At 44.3% G+C, this 21,313-nt stretch overlaps 1 protein-coding gene across 1 annotated transcript in view; it reads right to left on the bottom strand.

Annotated features, from left to right (window-relative positions):
• Window positions 1-3,334: 3,334 nt before the first annotated feature.
• Window positions 3,335-21,313, bottom strand: part of snx14 (sorting nexin 14) — a 126,449-nt gene continuing 108,470 nt past the window's right edge. The window contains 3 exon segments of the mRNA XM_052012425.1: window positions 3,335-4,290; window positions 10,245-10,301; window positions 11,824-11,915. Coding sequence (XP_051868385.1) covers window positions 4,252-4,290; window positions 10,245-10,301; window positions 11,824-11,915 — 188 coding nt within the window. The 3' untranslated portion in view covers window positions 3,335-4,251.

Below are 21,313 nucleotides of genomic sequence, written 5' to 3'. Positions count from 1 at the left end.
TGTGCGTTTTGATGTACATGTGGCTAATAAAGATACCTTATGTTATCCATTGTGAATACTGGCTGATGTGTGATGCTTCATGTGGTTAAAGAGCAGGGAGATTAGTCCGGCATATAAGAACAGGTTGCAACAGTGAGGTTGTGTCGATGCCGGGTGCTTGATTAAGCACAGTGTGGCCTTGATACTGTTGGTAGGTTTATGAGAAGAGATTGTTCCTTGATCATTGTATCAAATTTATCTTTTGCCACAGCTAAGGCACCTCCTGGGACAGTGTTCCTCCCTGGAACCACCCCGTGATCTCCTGCCACAGGCACCTGCAGTCTGTGGACTGCCTTCCCCTCCCCAGGGACCCCAGTGTTGCCTCTGAGACCCTGTGAGCCTCTCACTCAGCCTGAGCCACCCTGACAGGTACCACCAAAGGTCAGGCAACACTCCAAATGTTTAAACAGACATCCTCAAAATCACCCATCAACCATTGCCCTTTGCCTTCTGTCTCTCAGCTAGTGTTGGATCCAATTTGCCCTCTCTGTTGGATCCCATGGGCCTTTACTTATTTTGACCAGCCTGCCATGTGGAATGTTGTAGACTGCATCAAATGCACTGTCTTCATTGACATTCTTTGACACCTCCTCAAAAAAACTTCAATTAGTCAGACAAACCCTTCCCCTAATCCATGCTATTGTCTCTTAGAATGGATTCCAATCATTTGTTCACTACTGAAGTTTAAAAACTGGCCTGTAATTACTGGTTATCCCTTCCTCCTTTTCAAACAATGGTACAACATTAGCATCTCTCCAATCCTCGGGGGATCGACAAATAGCAGTCAGAGTCTCTGCAATTTCCTTTTTCTTTTCTTAACAGGCTGGAATATATTTCATCTGGCTGTTTATCCTAAACCCTCTTAATACTCCCCACTTTACTAAGTTTATCACATCCAATATTTCACACTCGTTTACCTTAACTTTGCCAGTGATGTCACCCCCCACTTTTGTAGGGTTATAAAATATTCATCAAGAACCTTCACATACAGATTTTTCTTTCTAAATGCACCCTACCTTTTCTTTAGCCTTACTTAAGTACTCATAAAGCACATTCAGATTTCCTTTGATTTTATTTGCTGATATTTTTCCATGCCTCTCCTTGTTTTCCTAATTTTCCTTTTAATTTCACTCTTACACTTTCTACATTCTCCCAGGCTTTCTGCTGCATTTTTGGCATCTGACTGAAGCTTCCCTTTTCTGCCTTATCCAACCCTCTCTACACCTCATTGAATCATACAGCACAGAAACAGACCCTTGACACAACTCATCCATGCTGACCAAGGTGCCTACCTGAGTTAGTCCCATTTGCCTGCATTTGGCCCATATCCGTCTAAACATTTCCTATCCAAATGTACCTGTCCAAATGTCTTTTAAATGTTGTTACTGTACCCACCTCAACCTCTGGCAGCACATTCCATACCCACCACCCTCTGTGTGACGCAGTTGCCCCTCAAGTCCCCTTTAAATCTTTCCCCTCTCACCTTACACCTATGCCTTCTGGTTTTCGACTCCCCTACCCTGTGCCAATCCACCTTATTCTAATTTCTGTCCCTCTCAGTCAGCACAGCCTCAAGTAACAGGTCGACCTTGAAAAATAAAATAAAAACGGCAGATATCTGAAATAACAACAGCAGGTCGGGGAATGTCTGGTGAGAGAGAAGCAGAGTTAACAATTCAGGTCGAAGACATTTCCTCAGAGCTGATTCATAGCCTCTCCCATTGCAGCAAGTACATATCTATTTCTAGTTGGGTCTTGAGCAACCCCATCATTTTATCTAGTTTCATTCTGTTCAGCACAGGTTCCTGTTCAGGTTAAAGTGTGAATGATCACATCTTGTTTTCTGCCTCTAGTGAATCTCTAATGTAAACCCAATTAAGTGCATTTCCTTACTATATACAGCTTGATGCACAACTGCCAACTCTTCTGCATTGAATGGTATTTAAAGGTCTTACCTCCAACTGCAAGCTATCAATCTAGAACCATTCCCTGTGAGACCCCGATTTCACCTGCCACAATTCTGCACCTTAAAAAGTTTTAAGTGACATCTTGGTCATGGGCACCTTCAAATCATTAATGAATTTGACTCAGAGAAGGGGATTGTGCACTGAATCCAAGGGTTGCCCATTACCTGCACTGATGGAATTGCTCTGAGCCAACAGACACAAGGGGCCAAATGGCCTCCTATGTGGTTGTGAAATATGGAAATCTCTCTCAAAGAGTGCTGACTGGCCTGCTGAGTACTTCCAGCATTTTGGTTTTTCATGTCCAGCATCTGTAGTGTTTTTTTGGATTGTTTTAGGTCATTTCCTACCCTCCAGCCCACATCCAATGAGATCCAATTTTCATCCCTCACAGGGCAAATTATTAAATATCACCTCAGCACACAGAGGTTGGCACTTCGCTCAGAGAACCTGTGGCAGCGCTTCAAACAGTTGTCGACTGAGTCCCATTCCCTGGTCTCTCCCACAGTCCTGCAATGTTCTCACCTTCAGATATATTCCCTATCACCTGCTGAATGAATCTATTTCCACACATCTTGTAGGCAATCAATCTTGAACCATAACTGCTGTATAAAGAATCTCATCACACCTCTGGCACTTACAACTCTCAGCCTAAATTTGTCTCCTCTGACCAATAACCCTTTTGGCATTGGGAAGAATCCCTCATTAATTCTCTAAAAACCCTGCAAGATTAAATCTTCCCTTAACCTTGCCTCTGAGGAGGATGATCCTCACTTTTCTCATCTCACCATGTCACACAAGTCCCTCAAGGCTGATACTATTCCAGTGAAACTCCTCTGCACCTTCTCCAAAGCCCAGACATCCTTTCTAACATGTAGTCACCAGAATTGACACCTGGTTATTGTTTTTGTTTTAAAGTTGATGTGTAAATTCCATGCTTTTATACTCTTTTTATAAAGCTAAGGATTGCATGTTCTTCAACAGCTTCATCACCTTGCACTGCCAGTTTTAAGCTTCTTTATACAAGCTTCAACTCAGGCACTACCTCTAAAATGTAGCTCCACGTAAAACTGGAAGAACATAAGTTCACACCATCGGCTCCGAAATGTTCTGAAATTTGTATCTCAACAATATGTGGCAGCAACATGGGCTTGATACTGACCTTGGGTGTTGCCTACGTGGAGTTTGCACATTCTCCCTGCGATCGCGTGGGCTTCCTCTGGGTACTCCAGTTTCCTCCCACATCCCAAGAATTCCTGATGGGTAAATTAGCTGCTGTAGATTACCCGTTAGTGTAAATTAATTACAAAAAGAATCAAAGGGGAGTTTATTGGCACATGTGAGACAGAATAAGTTACAGGGAAATAGGAATAAGGAGAGAGGAAGTGGGACTAATGAGATTGCTCCTCTGAGCCAGAACAGACATGGTGGGCCAAATGGCCTATTTTGTAGTAATAAGATCATTCTACTTATCCAATTTTTGAACTGAAGTGTAGCAAGGCCAGTGCCTCAATTTGGAGAATAATGACAATGGATATCCTAGCAATGAAATATGTTCATCAGGCAACCAGAGTCCTGTGAGGTTCCAGCGGTAATACCATCCATTTGTCCAGCAGAAGCTTCTTTATTACTAATAAGAATCAGTGGTGTGTGGGTCATTGTTTACATCTGAGGTCATTACTGCTGTTACATCACAATATTACTGCAAACTCATATTAATAGAGTTTAACACAAAATAGATTGTCCATATTTGAAAAAAAAGCTTGGTGTACCAGTCTGGCCAAGATCCAATTACACCAATCCAGTGGGCTTTTATCTAAATTCTTAATCCAATGCTTCCAAAGTCATTCTTGTTTGTCAAAAGGACAGAGTTTTGTCAGCACATTGTCTACAGAGCAACATTGGTCTATGTCGGTCAGGTTACAAAATATTTTGCAAAACTCACTCTGTCGGAGCAATAGATCTTCTGCTCAGTCCACCTATGGATAAAGGCATTGGATCACCTGAGCTTCTGTAGCAAAATGATACTATATCTTTTATTGGTGTTGTGCAGTGCAGCACACACACGTCCAGAAACTAAAGTCAGCATTTTCATTAAAGGAAAATTGATGTCCACATTCACAATGCCAGTTTCACCAAAATCATTCCGTATTCCATACACATAATTAACTTTCCCCATGGTATATACATAGCATGGCTCTATTGCACTCCAGCTCCTAAAGTAATGGGAAATGGTTCTCAGTACTCTTCACTTCCACGTGGGTACAGATGTGACCTCTTTCTGCACCTGTAATATACAGAAGAAGGTTACTTAACAAAGACAAAGGCCACAAATGTCAAAGTCAAGTTTATTGTCATGTGCACAAGTACATGAATGTACAGGTGCAGTGAAAACCTTATTTGCAGCAGCATCACAGGCACATAGCATCATATAAGCATCATTCACAAGAAAAATATAAATTAAACATGAATTATACACAACTTTTACAAGAAAGAACACAATCAAAAAACAGTCCATTTTAGTGCAAACTAATCAAAGTGGTCATAGTGTTGCTAAACTGTAGTGATTAGGGTGTGCAGGTTGGTTCAAGAACTGAATGAAGGGAGATAGCTTTTCTTGAACCTGGTGGTGTGGGACTTCGGGCTTCTGTACCTCCTGCCCGATGGGAGCTGTGAGAAGATGGCTTGGCCCAGATGGTGCGGATCTTTGATGATGGATGTTGCCTTCTTGAGGCAACAGCTCCTGTAGACACTACTGATGGTGGGGAGGGATGTGCCCACGATGTATTTGGCAATATTCATTTGGCATTCATTCAACATTTGGCACTTTCATAGCATGGGGATGGTTACAGCTTTCTTTCAAGATTTCAGACCCTAAAGCAAACATAGAGGTGGTATGGTGGCAGTAAGCCAGTAAGGCAGCAAATGGCATAGCAGCCTTCACAGAAAGAAGATTTGAGAACAGGAACAAAGGTGAAACCACATCTGGAGTGCTGTGCACCATTTTGGTCTCCTTACTTGGAAAGGATCTTCTTGCCATGCAGGGAGTGCAGCGAAGGTTTGTCAGACTGATTGCTGGGATGGTAGGACTGGAGTACAAGGAGAGAACGAGTCAGCTGGGTTTGTATTCACTAAATTTCAGAAGAATGAGAGGGAACCTAATCGAAAAAAACAAAATTCTGAGAGGCTGTGGGGAGGATGTACTTTCTTAGAGGGTTAATTAGAGGGTTAAAGGGGTTTGACATGTCACCAAACATTCTAACAAACTTCTACAGATGTGCTGTTGAAAGAATCCTGACTGCATCATGGTCTGGCACAGCAATTCGAATGCGCAGGAATGTTAAAAAGCTTAAGAGAGCAGTGGACTCAACCCAATACATCACGGGCACATCTCTCCTCACCACTGGTAGTACCTACAGGAGGCGCTGCCTCAAGGCGGCAAGATCTATCAAAGATCCCCACCATCTGGGCCGTGCCATCGTCTTGCAGCTACCATCAGGCAGGAGGTACAGAAGCCTCGGGTCCCACACCATCAGGTTCAAGAACAGCTACTTCCCTTCAACCATTCGGTTCCTGAACCAACCTGCACAACCCTAATTGGTTTAGCAATGCTAGAACCACTTTAATGACCTTGCACTTCAATGGACGTTTTTTGTTCTAATTGTGTTCTTTCTTGTATAATTTTTATATAATTTATGTTTTTCTTGTGAACGTTGTGTATCTGATGCTATGTGCCTGTGATGCTTCTGCAAGATATTTTTCATTGCACCTGTGAACTACTCCTCCTCCCTTTTTCTGTGTTTCTATGAACAAAGACACATGGTCCAGAGCACTAATCATACTCTAAAAAAAACAATGCGCTGACGTCTGAGCCTGAACACCACTATGCCATGGAACTGTGTGGTTGGGATGAGCCAAAGGAACAACATCAAGGCCACTCAACATTTTACAATGATGGTTCCAATTGTACTTGGCCTAGAAGCTGTCAGAGCCAATTCTGTGTTGATGTAGAAAAATGTTCCAGCACAAGCAGCACCAATATTTTAGAAAACGGCTTTCCTCACTTTTGGCCACCTGTTTATCAAGCCCTGTGCAAAACTCTACTACTGACTCTGGTCACCAGCCCTGCAGATTGCAGCCTCTCATTGCACACATCCTGCACCCCACAGCACCAGGCTGAATAATTCCGTCCTGAACTCCTCAATAACCTTTGATTGAGAAAATCTAAAACCCACTTTCAATTCCTCTCAAGTACATTTTAGTCTGTTCTACAAGTCAAGCAAAGTTCCTCCTCATACATACCATCCTTGGATATAAAGAACAGCAAGAACAAGGAAGCCCGCTCCATCCACATTTATGAGTCTATTACCAACATAGTATTCGTAAACAACTCCAGATTTTGCCTCCACCAGCAAAACTGGGACACCTCACAACACTGCTGCCAGCATCATCCCTTTCACTGGTATTTTTTGGCTGCCGATATTATACTGCAAAAGTAAGGCATGTTGGGGGAGGGGATGTTGGGGGCAGTTTGCTTTGTCTAGTTGAGAAAGATCACTCTGAAGAACGTTGCAATGTTGGGGACCTGTAGCAGCAGATATTTAATCAGTCTATTTTCATAATTCACAAAATTGAATTATCCAACATAACAGTGAAGTCTTTGTGTTGAAAATTGAAACTTAGACGATACAGAAGTTCTGAGTTAAGAGTAAACAGGATCAGCACTCATTTCCTAAGTGAAACGTTCCTCACAAGTTCCTCTTTTGTCTTGGTTTCTCCTCCAACACTCTAAGAGTCTGCTGAGTCTCTAGTACTGATTCATTACCCAGCATATATCTTCTAATATGTTTCTTCCAACTAAGGGCAGAATACAAGTAGAGGCTTGCAAGTTACCAAGAAATTCCTCTCATTGCACTTGCAAAAGACTTGGCATATTAAAAAGCTGCTATTTTATGGGTTGTACTCGATTTAGAATTCTCTTAGGTTTCCCAACTAGTCACTTTAATCTCCCACTTCAATGCACCTATTCCCAAGAACTCCAAACTGTGCTGCACCTCACATTCCCCAGGTTTCCCTGCCTCCCACATTCAGCAGAACTTGGCTCCAACGATCCTGATTTATGTTGTTTTCACAACTAGAGTGGTGTTTTAGATTTTGTCCAATTAAAAACTTGAAGATAATCTCTCCCAATCTAGGTCAATATCAAACCCAGTTTAAGGCCAGAGCAAGTAGGGCAGTACAAGCACAGACCTTCTGTGGTCCACAGAGTGTCTTTATGTACTAGTCCAAATTATTCCAGAAATTTATTAGGGAAGGAGGATACATAATAATCAGCTTTTATTCTGGAGCTATGCTTTGATTTAGATTGAGTTTAGAGGGAAATCACTGAATCTCCTGGAAGCAATTGAAATAGTCCCAATACTTTAAGCCTCTTAACTAAATCCAGAAGTCAGAGTAGTATGCAATTTCTGGGACCTGCAACAATACTGAATCCAAAGCAGCAGGCACTCCAAGACAGGGCCAGAGGGAGCACAGCTCAGGACAACATCGTTGTTCTCTGGATAACGAAGTAGCGTGACAAGCAACGGCTTGAGATGAACAAGCGTGTAATGTAGTTCCGGTTGGACTCAGGGAGAAGAAAACATCCAGGGCCAGGAGAGGTGGAGCAGGCAGAGAGTGGCCATTCCCTTCAGCAACAAATATACCCCTTTGGATACTGCTGGGAGGATGACCTATCAGGGCACAGTGTCAGCAGCCAGGTCAGTAGCACTGTGACTGGCTCTGAGGCTCAGTAGGGAAGGGTTAACTCAGACAGAGCAACAGTGATATGAGACTCGATAGTTAGGGGGACAGACGGGATTCTGTGGCTGCAAAAGAGATGCCAGGATGGTATGTTGCCTCCTGGGTGCCAGGGTCGAGGATGTCTCCGAGTGGCTGGATAACATTCTCAAGAGGGAGGGTGAGCAGCCAGAACTCATGGTGCACATTGCCATCAATGACATCGGTATAAATTGGGGAAGAAATCCTGCACAGTGACTATGGGGAATTAGGAAAGAGGCTGAAAAGCAGGATCTCAAAAGGCAGTAATTTCTGGATTACTCCCAGTGCCACATGCTAGACAGAGCAGGAACAGAAAGGTAGAACAGATGTATGCATGGCTGAGGAGTTGGTGCAGGGGATAGGGTTTCAGGTTCTTGTATCACTGGAACCTCTTCTGGGGCAGGAACTACCTGTACAAGAGTGACGGGATGCACCTTAACTGGAGAGGAAACGATATCCTGGCCAGGAGGTTTGCTAGTGCTTTGGCAGGGTGATGGGAACTAGAGTACCAGGTCAGAAAGTGGAGGGATTGAGAGGAAGTAGATGTCATGACCAGTCAGCTGTAAGGAAGTAAAGGCAGGAGCAAGGTAATAGACACATTGGGACAGACAGGTTGAAGTGTGTTTATTTTAGTGCTAGGAGTATTAAGGGTAAGGCTGAAGCTTCATCGTTAAAAAACTCTAGTTAAGCCGCATCTGGAGTATTGCATTCAATTCTGGTCGTCCCATTACAGGAAGGATGTGGAGGCTTTGGAGAAGGTGCAGAACAGGTTTACCAAGAAGCCGCCCGATTTAGAGGGCATGTGCTATAAGGAGAGGTTGGTCAAACTTGGGTTGTTTTCTCTGGAGCACTGGAGGCTGAGAGGAGACCTGATGGAAGTTTGTAAGATTATGAGAGGCATAGATAGAGTAGATGGCCGCTATCTTTTTCCCCAGGGTTGAAATGTCTAATACTAGAGGGCAAGCATTTAAGGTGAGAGGGGGCAAGCTCAAAGCAGATGTGCAGGGCAAATTTATATATATATATATATATATATATATACACATACACACGCACACACATACACACACACACATATATATGCGCACATATATACACACACGCGCGCGCGCACATATATACACACACGCGCGCGCGCACATATATACACACACGCGCGCGCGCACATATATACACACACGCGCGCGCGCACATATATACACACACGCGCGCGCGCACATATATACACACACGCGCGCGCGCACATATATACACACACGCACGCGCACACATATACACACACGCGCGCACACATATATACACACACGCACACATATATATATACACACACGCACACATATATATATACACACACGCACACATATATAATATATATATACACACACACACACACACACACACACACACAGAGGGAGTGGTGGGTGCCTGGAATGAGCTGCCAGATACGATAGAGGCATTTAAAAGGCTCTTAGATAGAGACATGAATGCACAGAGAATGGAGGGATATGGACATTGTGTAGACAGAAGGGATTAATTTAGTTAGGTGTTTAATTAGTTCGGCACAACATTGTGAGCCAAAGAGCCTGTTCCTGCGCAGTATTGTTCTATATCTAGAGAGAAAGAATGTGCAGAAGTTCAGAAACTCCAGTTGACGGTTCAAACTTCTATAACAGGTGCAGTGGAAAGGGCAGTGGAGTGAGAGAATTAGCCATGAAAGTGAATGGCAGCATCTCACTCACTACACATTTACATTGCAGTAACAGGCTATTCAGACTGCTCCACCTATCCAATCCAAGAACAACCACGCCGTCTCAAACACACACCCACCGTCCTCGTCCCAAACACGTCCCCAACCCTGCCATCCCAAACACACACCCACTGCCGTCCCCGTCCCAAACACGGCCCCACCCCCTGCTATCGCCCCTGTCCCAAACACACCCCCACCTCCGTCCCCATCCCAAACATACCCCCACTACCCATCTACAAGTGACCTCACAGAGGAAATAGCCTTTGTCAATTCATCATTGAAATGTTTCATCATTTAAAAACTGTCCTATTAAACCTTCCATACACAATGGTAATAGTTGGAGTACCTTGGACCTCTACACTCAACCTAAAACTTCAGACATAGATCATTGAATCACACGATGGTTACAGCACAGGAGAAGGTCATTCAGCCTAACACTGTCTGTGTTCGCTCTCTGCCAGGGGATCTCCCTAGATCCACCCACTGGCCCTTTCTCCAATGCCTTGCAATATTTTCTCAAAACATATATTTATCCACTTCCCTCTTGAAGGTCTCAGTGGAAGCTGCGTCCACCACATCAACAGGCAGTATATTCCACATGCTGGTAAACAACTTCCCGATAATACATTCAAGACTCAAAGTGTGTGAACGTTTGACGTGCTGTGCCTTCTTACCTTACTGAGTTCAGGAAACATTTCCTGTAGTACTATATCCAGCAGCATATATGTTAGCTGAAATAAAAGTGAAATAAGTAAATGTCCGTTTCAAATCCTAATTATTTACCAATTTAATTTAGTTAAACAAGGACTCTTTTAAATGATCACTGCACTTTATTGGTAACCACTTGTAAGATTTAATGATTATGATCTTTGATAACCTGCCTCAGATTACTTATACCCATCCCATAGCTGCATATCCAAGAATGGTTTTGATTAGTGTAGCAAACTTTATTAGGCATGTTGACCACGTCTAACAGATGTTGAATAAATCTCCATAACATAACCTCGTAAAGATCTTTCGGTCACTGGGACCTCTGCACTAAAGAAGGATGAGTTTCCCTACTTAGTGGGGGATTTAATTTGCCTCATTCTAAAATCTCACAGATCCAGCCTTGTGTAGTACAATTCTTCTCACTGAGAGAATGCCTTCTTTCTCTCTACCTCACCAAAATTGTGTTTGAAAGCTGTTACCATAACTTTGTGAATCAAAAAGTTACATTGCTACAATTTTGCTACGTGCACGCTGAGAATGCCAGCACCCCCTCTCCACCAGCTGACCCGACCCCTTCAGTTCTTCCAGTTTTCAATTACCCTCTCTTTCCTTCAAAATATTGGGAAGATTATTTTCTTTGTTACCAGCCACAAATTCAATATTCTTCTTGGCCCACGGCTCATCTCATCTTGACTTTGATAGTTGAAATTTCAGAGTTTTATTTAACTAGTGCAGGTTTTATTTAACTAGTCCAGCTTCCAACCCCACATTCTCTGTATAGCAGAGTCTAATTTGACCTCCATGATATCCCTCTGCTCTATCTCAGCACATCTGCTGGTGAAATCCTTTGTCACCTCTACCAGCTTCTATAATTCTGATAATTGCACTGTCCGACTCATCCAACACCTGCCCTCTCTGGCTTCTAGTCTCTAAATGGCTTCCATTAGCAATTTCTATTCTCTTGTTAAGCTTTACACATTACCTAACTGCTGAATTAAAGTTACATGATGTCAAAAAAGGCAAAATCACACAGAAATAAAAAGTACCTTCTTAACAGATAGTGTTTGCTTCAGAAAGGTGATATTAAGTTTTGGTCATCTTCTCTGGCTATGTAAATTAGTAGTCATCAGACAAACATATAATGGGACTGGGAATGGTGTAAAATGGTGATAGGAATTCATATCCAATCTTCCAGTGACCCCCGTCTTTTGAAATTGGTTTAGACAGTCTCTACTCATGACATCAAGAAAGGGTGGTCTTCAGCACAATACCAGCCCTAATTCAGTACAAATGCATCTTAAATCTACAGTCTTGCCCAGAAGTACCCAAGGATGACTTCCTTGGAAAGAAATACCCCAGCTCTGCTTTCACAAGCGCTGAAGTGGAATGACCAAAGGGGACAGATATCCAAAAGATGGAATCAACACAGGAAATGCATTCCATACGCTTAGTCCAAACGCTGCCCTTACGTCGGGCGACGCTGATCAGAATCCGGGCTGCAATGTGTGATACAGCCTTAACCCTCGATCACTATGCACTGACCTGTTTGTTCAGCACAGGCTGCTGCAGCCCCTCAAACAGTAGTCTCACCCCCTCGTACTTGGCTTCTTCCCCAATGCACTTCACAAAATAATCTGCCAAGCAAAGGAACAGGTTTAAGACCCACAACGTATAAAGTCAACCTGATACCATGTGAACTAGAAATACACCAGTACTAATAAACAGAAGTATTGCCCAAATGGTATTTGTTCAGTACAGTTACAGCCCATCTTCAGTTGGTAGTTTTCTGGTGAGATCCTTTTTTTCCCCCGATTTTCAGCCCTTTAGGTGAACCCCTGCATTCCACTGGAGAAGGGCCCTGACCCGAAACACTGACCTCCTGCTTTTCTCCACAGATGCTGCCTGGCCTGTTGAGTTCCTCCAACATCATTGTGTTTTTCATCTAGATTCCAACATCTGCAGTCCTTTGTCTTTCCAATAATTAGCTGGCTTGGATTTGCCCCACTCTTTGTGAATGAGATGCACACCAAGGGCTTTTCACATTGTTGCACTAAAGCAACTTGGGCAAAAGCACAACTCTGGAGAATAGTTGGGACATGGTCTGGTCCCAAAGCCTTTGCTGTATCCAGCTCACTCAGCCATTTTCTGACAATACTGGCTTCTGTGATAGTGGGGTCTCAAGAGAAGTCCAGGTCTCTGATTTGTCTCTCCGAGTCTCTATGTTACTATTTGGTAACCTAATCCTACACCATCACCATACTCGCCACATCACCATGACCCACTCTGCTGGCTTAAGGGACAATGTGCTCACATGAATACTATTTACAGAAGATGGTTTTCAGAAATGAAGTACACTCTGTTGCCAATTCAAAGTTATCTTTGTGCTAAAACTGATACATCCAAACTTTGAGTAATGAAAGCAGCAAAGTGAAAATACAGGACAAAAAAAAACTGTTTTCAGTCAATAGATTAAATTGCAAAATCCAAAACTGAAATTACAATTGTACCACTTTAATTAGTATGGTCTCCAACATCAAAGATGGCAGATGCTTACATCATCTAAAAGGCTTTAACTATTACCCTTTAACATTAATACACATGAACATATTTGCAAGCTTTGATATAAAAATAAAGGGATAAATACTGGCAAGACACTGCAGGTAATTCCCACAGCAGTTCTTCAAGATGGTGCCTTGGGATCTTTTGTATCCATTTGAAGGAGCAGGAAAGGCATCAGTTTAATGTCTGAGCCAAAAGATAGCACCTCACAAGGCAGCACTCACTTGGTCCTGCTTTCCAACAGCACCTTAGATTCTGTACTTGTCCCTGGAGTGGGACTGGAGCAAGTATTTGACAAGTGAGATGCCAGATGCAGGGGATTTGATGCTGAAAATACATGCACATGAAGTAATCTGTGAGCTCTGAGGTCTGTTATAGCAAGTATTAAATTAAACTGTACTTTGTTTTCCTATTCAACTTCTTATTTGCCTGAAGGATAAAGAAAAAACTGGCTTCATTGAGATCAGGATCAAAGCAGTGAAGGGAGAAACAGACTTTAATAGAATCGAGAGGGCTTACTGCTTAACTGATGACAGAGATAGAAAAGTCACAAAGGAAAAGCTTAAGAAAAGCAATCAAGAGAAAATTGCAGTGAAAACTCAGGAACAATCTTTTGGTGTGCCTGGCATGGAAAACAGGACTTACAATCCTCACAGAAGTGTAGCATACACAGACAAAAATGGACTCTGATACTGGAACAGGATTTAACAAAGGTTTAAGGAAGGAACTTCAAAAATTAGAGGGGTTTCATGAGGGAATTTTGGAATTTAGGGACCAGGCTGATGAAGGCACCATCATTCAGGACCGAGGTGAGGAGAAGTCTCTTTACTCAGAGGGTAATGAATCATTGGAATTCTCTACCCAAGAGGGCCATAAAGACTTGATTGCTGGATATTGTCAGACAGCAATATATTTTCAGACTTCAAGGATATTTTTTACTGCAGGAAAGTGGAACTGGAAAAAAACCCAGCAACGATTTTATTGAATGGTGTAGCAGTTGCGGGCCTACTCCCACTTCTATTTCTTATGCTCTAATGGAGAAAAGGAAAGAATACCACTCTGGCTACTTCATCTTTAAAAACTATGGTAAAAAAATTTATTAGAGATTATATAGAAAATATATACAATTCCAACTCTGTCTTCAATTAATCTTCTAAGAGTTTGTGTGGCCAACAAAATTACATTGTCAATCCTCAAGACTAACCAATTTATATATATCCTTACAACACAGGAGTCCACAATTCAGCCCATCATATCTATGCTGGCTCTCAGAGCACTCCAGTCAATGCCACACTTGTTTCCCTGTAACTGATTCTCTCCTACATGCCCATTCATCACTCTTGATTGTCCTATCACCAATTAAACTACCTGCCCACACATCTTTGGGATGTGGGAGGTAACTGGAGCACGGGGGAAACCCACACAATCACAGGGAGAATGCGCAAACTCCACACAGCAGCACCGGAAGTCAGAATGGAGCTGCAAGGCAGAAGCATTACCTGCTGCACTACTTTTCTTTCAATCGGCAATGCAGGATGCTTTAGATAATGAGCAGGAGCTAGGACTTGGAGTGAGAGGTGTGATAATATAAAGGTAGGTAGGTCTGGGGACTTGATGTGTGAGTTTCACTGAGCAGAACCCTAAAAGAGGCACACTTGCATACTGTTAGTTAATAATTGATTGGCTAATTAGCAGCATCCAATAAAAAGAAGTCAGGGTCAAGCAGGGTTTTGGAGCGGCCATTGTAGGAGTGGTTCAGTGTTAGTGGGACCTTGGCGCTTTGGCAAGAAGAGGTGAAGGAAGTGAGCGGAGGCTAAGGTGAGGTTTAGGCAAGGTCTCTTTGTTATCCCACAGCTAGGGCCTTGGGAATGGCAGTCGGGGCAATAGTATGCTCCTCTTGCAGGATGTGGGAAGTCAGAGAGACCTCCAGTGTCCCTGATGTCTACCCTGCGAGAAGTGCATCCGACAGCAGCTCCTGATAGGCCACGTTAGGGAACTGGAGCTGGATGAGCTCCAGATCATTCGGGAAACTGAGGGGATGAGAGACACGAGCTACCAGGAGGCAGTCACGCCTCGGCTGCAGGATGCAGGTAAATGAGTGACTGTCAGGAGAGGGATAGGGAATAGGCAGTCAGTGCAGGGCAGCCCTCTGGCTGTTCCTCTCAATAACAATTATATGGAAAGCCATAGCAGCCAGGTCTCTGGCTCTGTAGCTCAGAAGGGAAGGGGGGAGAAGAGGAGTGCAGTAGTGATAAGGGATTCACAGGCGAGGGGAACAGATAGGAGATTCTGGACGAGAATGAGACTCCCAGATGGTATGATACCTCCCAGGTACCAGGTTAGAGATGTCTGAGTCCACAGCATTCTTAAGGGAGAGGGTGAGCAGCCAGAAGTCGTGGTACATATTGGTACCAATGACATAAATAAGAAAAGGGATGAGGTCCTGGAGAGGGAATCTAGAGAGTTAGGAAGGAAGCTAAAAAAACAGGACTTCAAGGGTGGTAATCTCTGGATTGAAGCCTGTACCATGTGGCAGTGAGGGCAAGAATAGGAAGATATGGCAGACAAATGCATGGCTGAAGAGTTGGTGCAAGGGGCAGGGTTTCAGATTTGTGAATCACTGGCATCTCTTCTGGAAAAAGTATGACTTGTATAAAAGGAACGGGTTACACCTGAACTGGAGGGGGACCAATGTCCTTGCGGGCAGGTTTGCTAGAGCTGTTGGTGAGGGTTTAAACTAGGTTGGCAGGGGGATGGGAACCAGACTGTTGGATCAGATGATGGAGCAGTTGGTGTAAAGGTAGATGTGATGTGCAGAGAGACAGTGAAGACAGATGGGCAGTGGTTAGGGCATAAGTGCAGTCTGTTGGATGGGTTGAAATGTGTTCAGTGCAAGAAGTATTAAGAATAAAGGTGATGAACTTAGAGCATGGATCAGAGTACATGGAATTACGATGTTGTAGCCGTTAGAGACTTGACTATCACAAGGGCAGGATTGGCTGCTTGATGTTCCAGGGTTCAGATGTTTCAAAAGGGGTGGGGGGAGGTGGGTAAAAGAGGGGAGGGGGAGGGGGAGGGGGAGGTGGGTAAAAGAGGGGAGGGGGAGGGGGAGGTGGGTAAAAGAGGGGAGGGGGAGGGGGAGGTGGGTAAAAGAGGGGAGGGGGAGGGGGAGGTGGGTAAAGGAGGGGGAGGGGGAGGTGGGTAAAAGAGGGGAGGGGGAGGTGGGTAAAAGAGGGGAGGGGGAGGTGGGTAAAAGAGGGGAGGGGGAGGCATTGCTGATCAGGGATAGTATCACAGCTACAGAAAGGGAGGACGTTGTGGAGGGATCGTCCACTGAGTCAGTGTGGGTGGAAGTCAGAAACAGGAAGGGAGCGATCACTCTACTGGGAGTATTCTATAGACTCCCCAGTAGCTACCGGGGTACTGAGGAGCAGATAAGCAAGCAGATTTTGGAAAAGTGTAAAAATAACAGGATTGTTGTCATGGGTGACTTCAACTTTCCTAATATTGATTGGCACCTCCTTAGTGCAAAAGGTTCAGATGGGGCAGAATTTGTTAGGTGTATCCAGGACGGATTTCTGACATGGACACAGGCCGACTAGAGAGGCCATACTGGATCTAGTACTAAACAATGAACTTGGTCAAGTAACAGACCTCTCGGTGGGTGAGCATTTCGGAGATGGTGACCACAACGCCCTGACCTTTAGCATAGCCATGGACAAGGATAGGAGCAGATGATATCGGAAAGTTTTTAATTGAGCGAGTGCTAATTATGATGCAAGGAACTTGGGAGCATAAATTGGGAACAGATGCTCTCAGGCAAATGCACGGCAGAAATGTGGAGGCAATTTAGGGAACACTTGCATAGGGTTCTGGATAGGTTTGTCCCACTGAGACAGGGAAAGGATGGTACGGTGAAGGAACCATGGTTGACGAGAGGTGAAACATTTAGTCAAGAGGAAGGAGGAAGCACACTTAAGGTTTAGGAAGCAAAAATCAGGCAGGACTCTTGAGAATTATAAGGTAGCCAGGAAGAAGCTTAAGAAGGGACTTAGAAACATAGAAAAACTACAGCACAACTCAGGCCCTTTGGCCCACAAAGCTGTGCCGAACATGTCTCTACCCTAGAAATTACCAGGCATACCCATAGCCCTCTATTTTACTCAGCTCCATGTACCTGTCTAACAGTCTCTTGAAAGACCCTATCGTATCCACCTCCACCATCGTTACTGGCAGCCCATTCCACGCACCCACCACTCTCTGAGTAAAAAAACTTACCCCTGACATCTCCTCTATATCTACTCCCCAGCACCTTAAACCCTTATCCTCTTGTGGCCACCATTTCAGCCCAGGGGAAAAGCCTCTGACTATCTACCCGATCAATACCTCTCATCATCTTATACACCTCTATCAAGTCCCCCCTCAGCCTGCTTTCATAAGGCATGCTCCGCATTCCAGGCAGCATCCTTGTAAATCTCCTCTGCACCCTCTCTATGGCTTCCATATCTTTCCTGTAGTGAGGCGACCAGAACTGAGCACAATACTCCAAGTGGGGTCTGACCAGGGACCTATATAGCTGCAACAATACCTCTCAGCTCCTAAATTCAATACCCCGATTGATGAAGGACAATACACCATATGCCTTCTTAACCACAGAGTCAACCGGCGCAGCCGCTTTGAGCGTCCTGTGGACTCGGACCCCAAGATCCCTCTGATCCTCCACACATGAACCACTTCACACTTATCTGGGTTGAACTGCATCTGCCACTTCTCAGCCCAACTCTGCATCCTATCTATGTCCCTCTGTAACCTCTGCTCAAGCTTTTCAGGCCGCTGCAAGTCCCCACTACAATCCCCTAGATCTTTTTCTGTAGTGAATACTGACGTAAAGTATTCATTAAGTACCTCCGCCATTTCTTCCGGATCCATACACACTTTCCCACTGCTGCGCTTGATAGGCCCTATCCGTTCGCGTCTTACCTTCTTACTCTTCACATACTTGTAGAACACCTAGGGGTTTTCCTTAATCCTGCCCGCCAAGGCCTTCTCATGTCCCCTTCTGGCTCTCCTAATCTCTTTCTTAAGTTCCTTCCTTTTAGCCTTGTACTCTTCCAGATCTCTAACATTATCTAGCTCTCTGTACCTTTTGTATGCTTTTCTTTTCCTTTTGACTAGATTTATTATAGCCTTCATACACCACGGTTCCTGCATCCTCTCGTGACTCCCCTGTCTCATCGGAACATGTCTATGCAAAACTCCACACAAATACCCCCTGAATATTTGCCACATATCTTCCGTACTTTTCCCAGAGAACATCTGTTCCCAATTTAATCTTCCAATTTCCTGCCTGAGAGCCTCATAATTCCCTTTACTCTGGGTAAACACCTTTCTAGTCTGTCTGTTCCTATCTCTCTCCAGTGCTAACATAAAGGAGATAGAATTATCATCACTATCACCAAAATGTTCACCCACTGAGAGATCTGACACCTGACCAGGTTCATTTCCCAATATCAAATCAAGTACAGCCTCTCCTCTTGTAGGTCTATCTACATACTGTGTCAAGAACCCTTCCTGAACACACTTAACAAACTCCACCCCATCTAAACCCCTCACTGTCTGGAGATGCCAGTCGATGTTTGGGAAATTAAAATTCCCCCATCACAACAACTCTGTAGTTCTCACACCTTTCCCTACCTGCTCCTCAATAACCCTGTCACTATTGGGCGGCCTATAAAAAAACACCCAGTAAAGTTATCAACTCCTTCCTGTTCCTAACCTCCACCCACAGAGAATCCGTAGACAATCCCTCCACAATGTCCACCATTTCCGCAGCCGTGACACTATCTCTGATCAACAGTGCCACTCCCCCACCTCTCTTGCCTCCCTCCCTGTCCTTCCTGAAACATCTAAAACCCGGCACTTGAATCAACCATTTCAGCCCCAGAGCCATCCATGTCTCGGTAATGGCCACCACATCATAGCTCCAAGTATCAATCCAAGCTCTAAGCTCATCCACCTTGTTCACAATACTACTTGCGTTAAAATAGACACATCTCAAGCCTGTCTGACCACTTCCCTTCTCTATCACCTGCCTACGGTACTTACTCCTAGCTTCCTCTATTTGAGAGCCAAATACCTCTTCCCCAGTCTCTCCAGTACAGATCCCACCCCCCAACAATTCTAGTTTAAACTCTCCCCAGTAGCCTTAGCAAACCTCCCCGCCAGCATGTTGGTCCCCCTGGGATTCAAGTGCAACCCGTCCTCTTTGAACAGGTCATACCTGCCCCAAAAGAGGCCCCAATAATCCAGAAAACTGAATCCCTGCTCCTTACTCCAATCCCTCAACCACGCATTTAACCTCCTCCTCATTCTGTTCTTATACCCACTGTTGCTTAGCACAGGCAGTAATCTGGAAATTACTACCTTTGAGGTCCTGCTTCTCAACTTCCTTCCTAATTCTCTATAGTCTCTTTTCAGGACCTCATTCCTTTCCCTACCTATGTCGTTTGTACCAACATGTACCAGGACCTCTGGCTGTTCTTAGGAGAACTAGAAGGAGACATGGGAAGGCGAGTCAGATTAAGGAAAACCCCAAGGCATTCTACACATACGTGACAAACAGGAGGATGACTGGGGTGAGGGTAGGACTGCTCAAGGATAAATGGATACTTTGCTTCAGTGTTCACCAGGGATAGGGACTTGGAAGAATGTGAGGTCAGTGTAGAACAGGCCAATGTGCTGGAGCATGTTGAGGTTAAGAAAAAGGTTGTGTTGGAGCTTCTGAAAAATATTAGCATAGATAAGTCCCTGGGACCAGATGGGATATACCTGAGTTTACTATGGGAGGTGAGGGAAGAGATTGCTGGAGTGTTGATAATGATATTTGCATCCTCCTTGGCCACAGGAGTGGTACCAGAGGATTGGAGGATGGCAAGTAGAAACATAGAACATAGAAAAACTACAGCACAATTCAGGCCCTTTGGCCCACAAAGCTGTGCCGAACATGTCCCTACCCTAGAAATTACTAGGCTTACCCATAGCCCTCTATTTTACTCAGTTCCACGTACCTATCTAACAGTCTCTTGAAAGACCCTATTGTATCCGCCTCCACCACCGTTTCCGGCAGCCCATTCCACGCACTCACCACTCTCTGAGTAAAAAAACTTACCCCTGACATCTCCTCTATATCTACTCCCCAGCACCTTAAACCTATAATGTTGTTCTCTTTTTCAAGAAAGGTAAAAGGGATAATCCTGGGAATTATAGACCAATGAGTCTTGTGTCAGTGGTGGGTAAGCAATTGGAGAGGATTCTTAGGAACAGGATTTATGAGAATTTGGAGAAGCATTGTCTTATTAGGGATAGTCAGCATGGCTTTGTGAGGGGCAGGTTGTATCTCACGACCCTAATTGAGTTTTTCAAGGAGGTGACAAAACAAATTGAAGGTAGAGCAGTGGATATGGTGTATATGGACTTAAGTCATTTGACTTAGTAGGGTCATCCAGAAAGTCATGAGGCATGGAAACATGGCTGTGTGGATTCGGAATTCGCTTGTCCACAAAAGGCAACGGCTGGTAGTAGATGGAGAGTATTCTGCTTGGAGGTTGGTGACCAGTGGTGTTCTGCAGGGATCTGTTCTGGGACCCTGGCTCTTTCTAATTTTTATAAATGACTTGGATGAGGAAATGGAGGGGTGGGTTAGTAAGTTTGCAGATGACATGAAGGTTGAAGGTGTTTGTGGATAGTGTAGAAGGTTGTCATAGGTTACAACAGGATACAGACAGGATGCAGAGTTGGGCAGAGAAGTGGCAGATGGAGTTCAATCCAGAAAAGTGTGAAGTGATACACTTTGGAAGATCAAACTTGAAGGCGGAGTACAAGTTTAATAGCAGGATTCTTAGCAGTGTGGAGGAACAGGGGGATCGTGGGGTCTAAGTCCATAGATCCCTCAAAGTTGCCACGCAAGTTGATAGGGTAGTTAAGAAGGTGTATGGTGTGCTGGCCTTCATTAGTCAGGGGATTGAGTTCAAGAGCCATGTAATGTTACAGCTCCATAAAACTCTGGTTAGACCACACTTATTTGTGTTCAGTTCTGGTCACGTCATTATAGGAAGGATGTGGAAACCTTAGAGCAGGTGCAGAGGAGATTTACCAGGATGCTGCCTGGATTAGAGAGCATGTCTTATGACGAAAGGTTGAGCAAGCTAGGGCTTTTCTCTTTGGAGTGGCAGAGGATGAGAGGCAACTTGATAGAGGTGTATAAGATTATGAGAGGCACAGATAGACAGCCAGCGCCTTTTTCCCAGGACAGCAATAGCCAATACCAGAGAACACCAGTTTAAGGTCAGAGGACCAAGGTTTAGGGGTGATGTCAAAGATAGTTTTTTTTGTTCCACAGAGAGTGATGGGTGCCCAGAATGCACTGCTGGGGGTGGTGGTAGAGGCTGATACAATAGGGACATTTAAGCTTCTT

This window comes from Pristis pectinata, chromosome 3 (genome assembly GCF_009764475.1).
Source record: "Pristis pectinata isolate sPriPec2 chromosome 3, sPriPec2.1.pri, whole genome shotgun sequence".
Classification (NCBI taxonomy): Eukaryota; Metazoa; Chordata; class Chondrichthyes; order Rhinopristiformes; family Pristidae; genus Pristis; species Pristis pectinata.
Note: the sequence above shows the minus strand (reverse complement) of the source record. Positions and strands in the feature narration are given on the sequence as shown.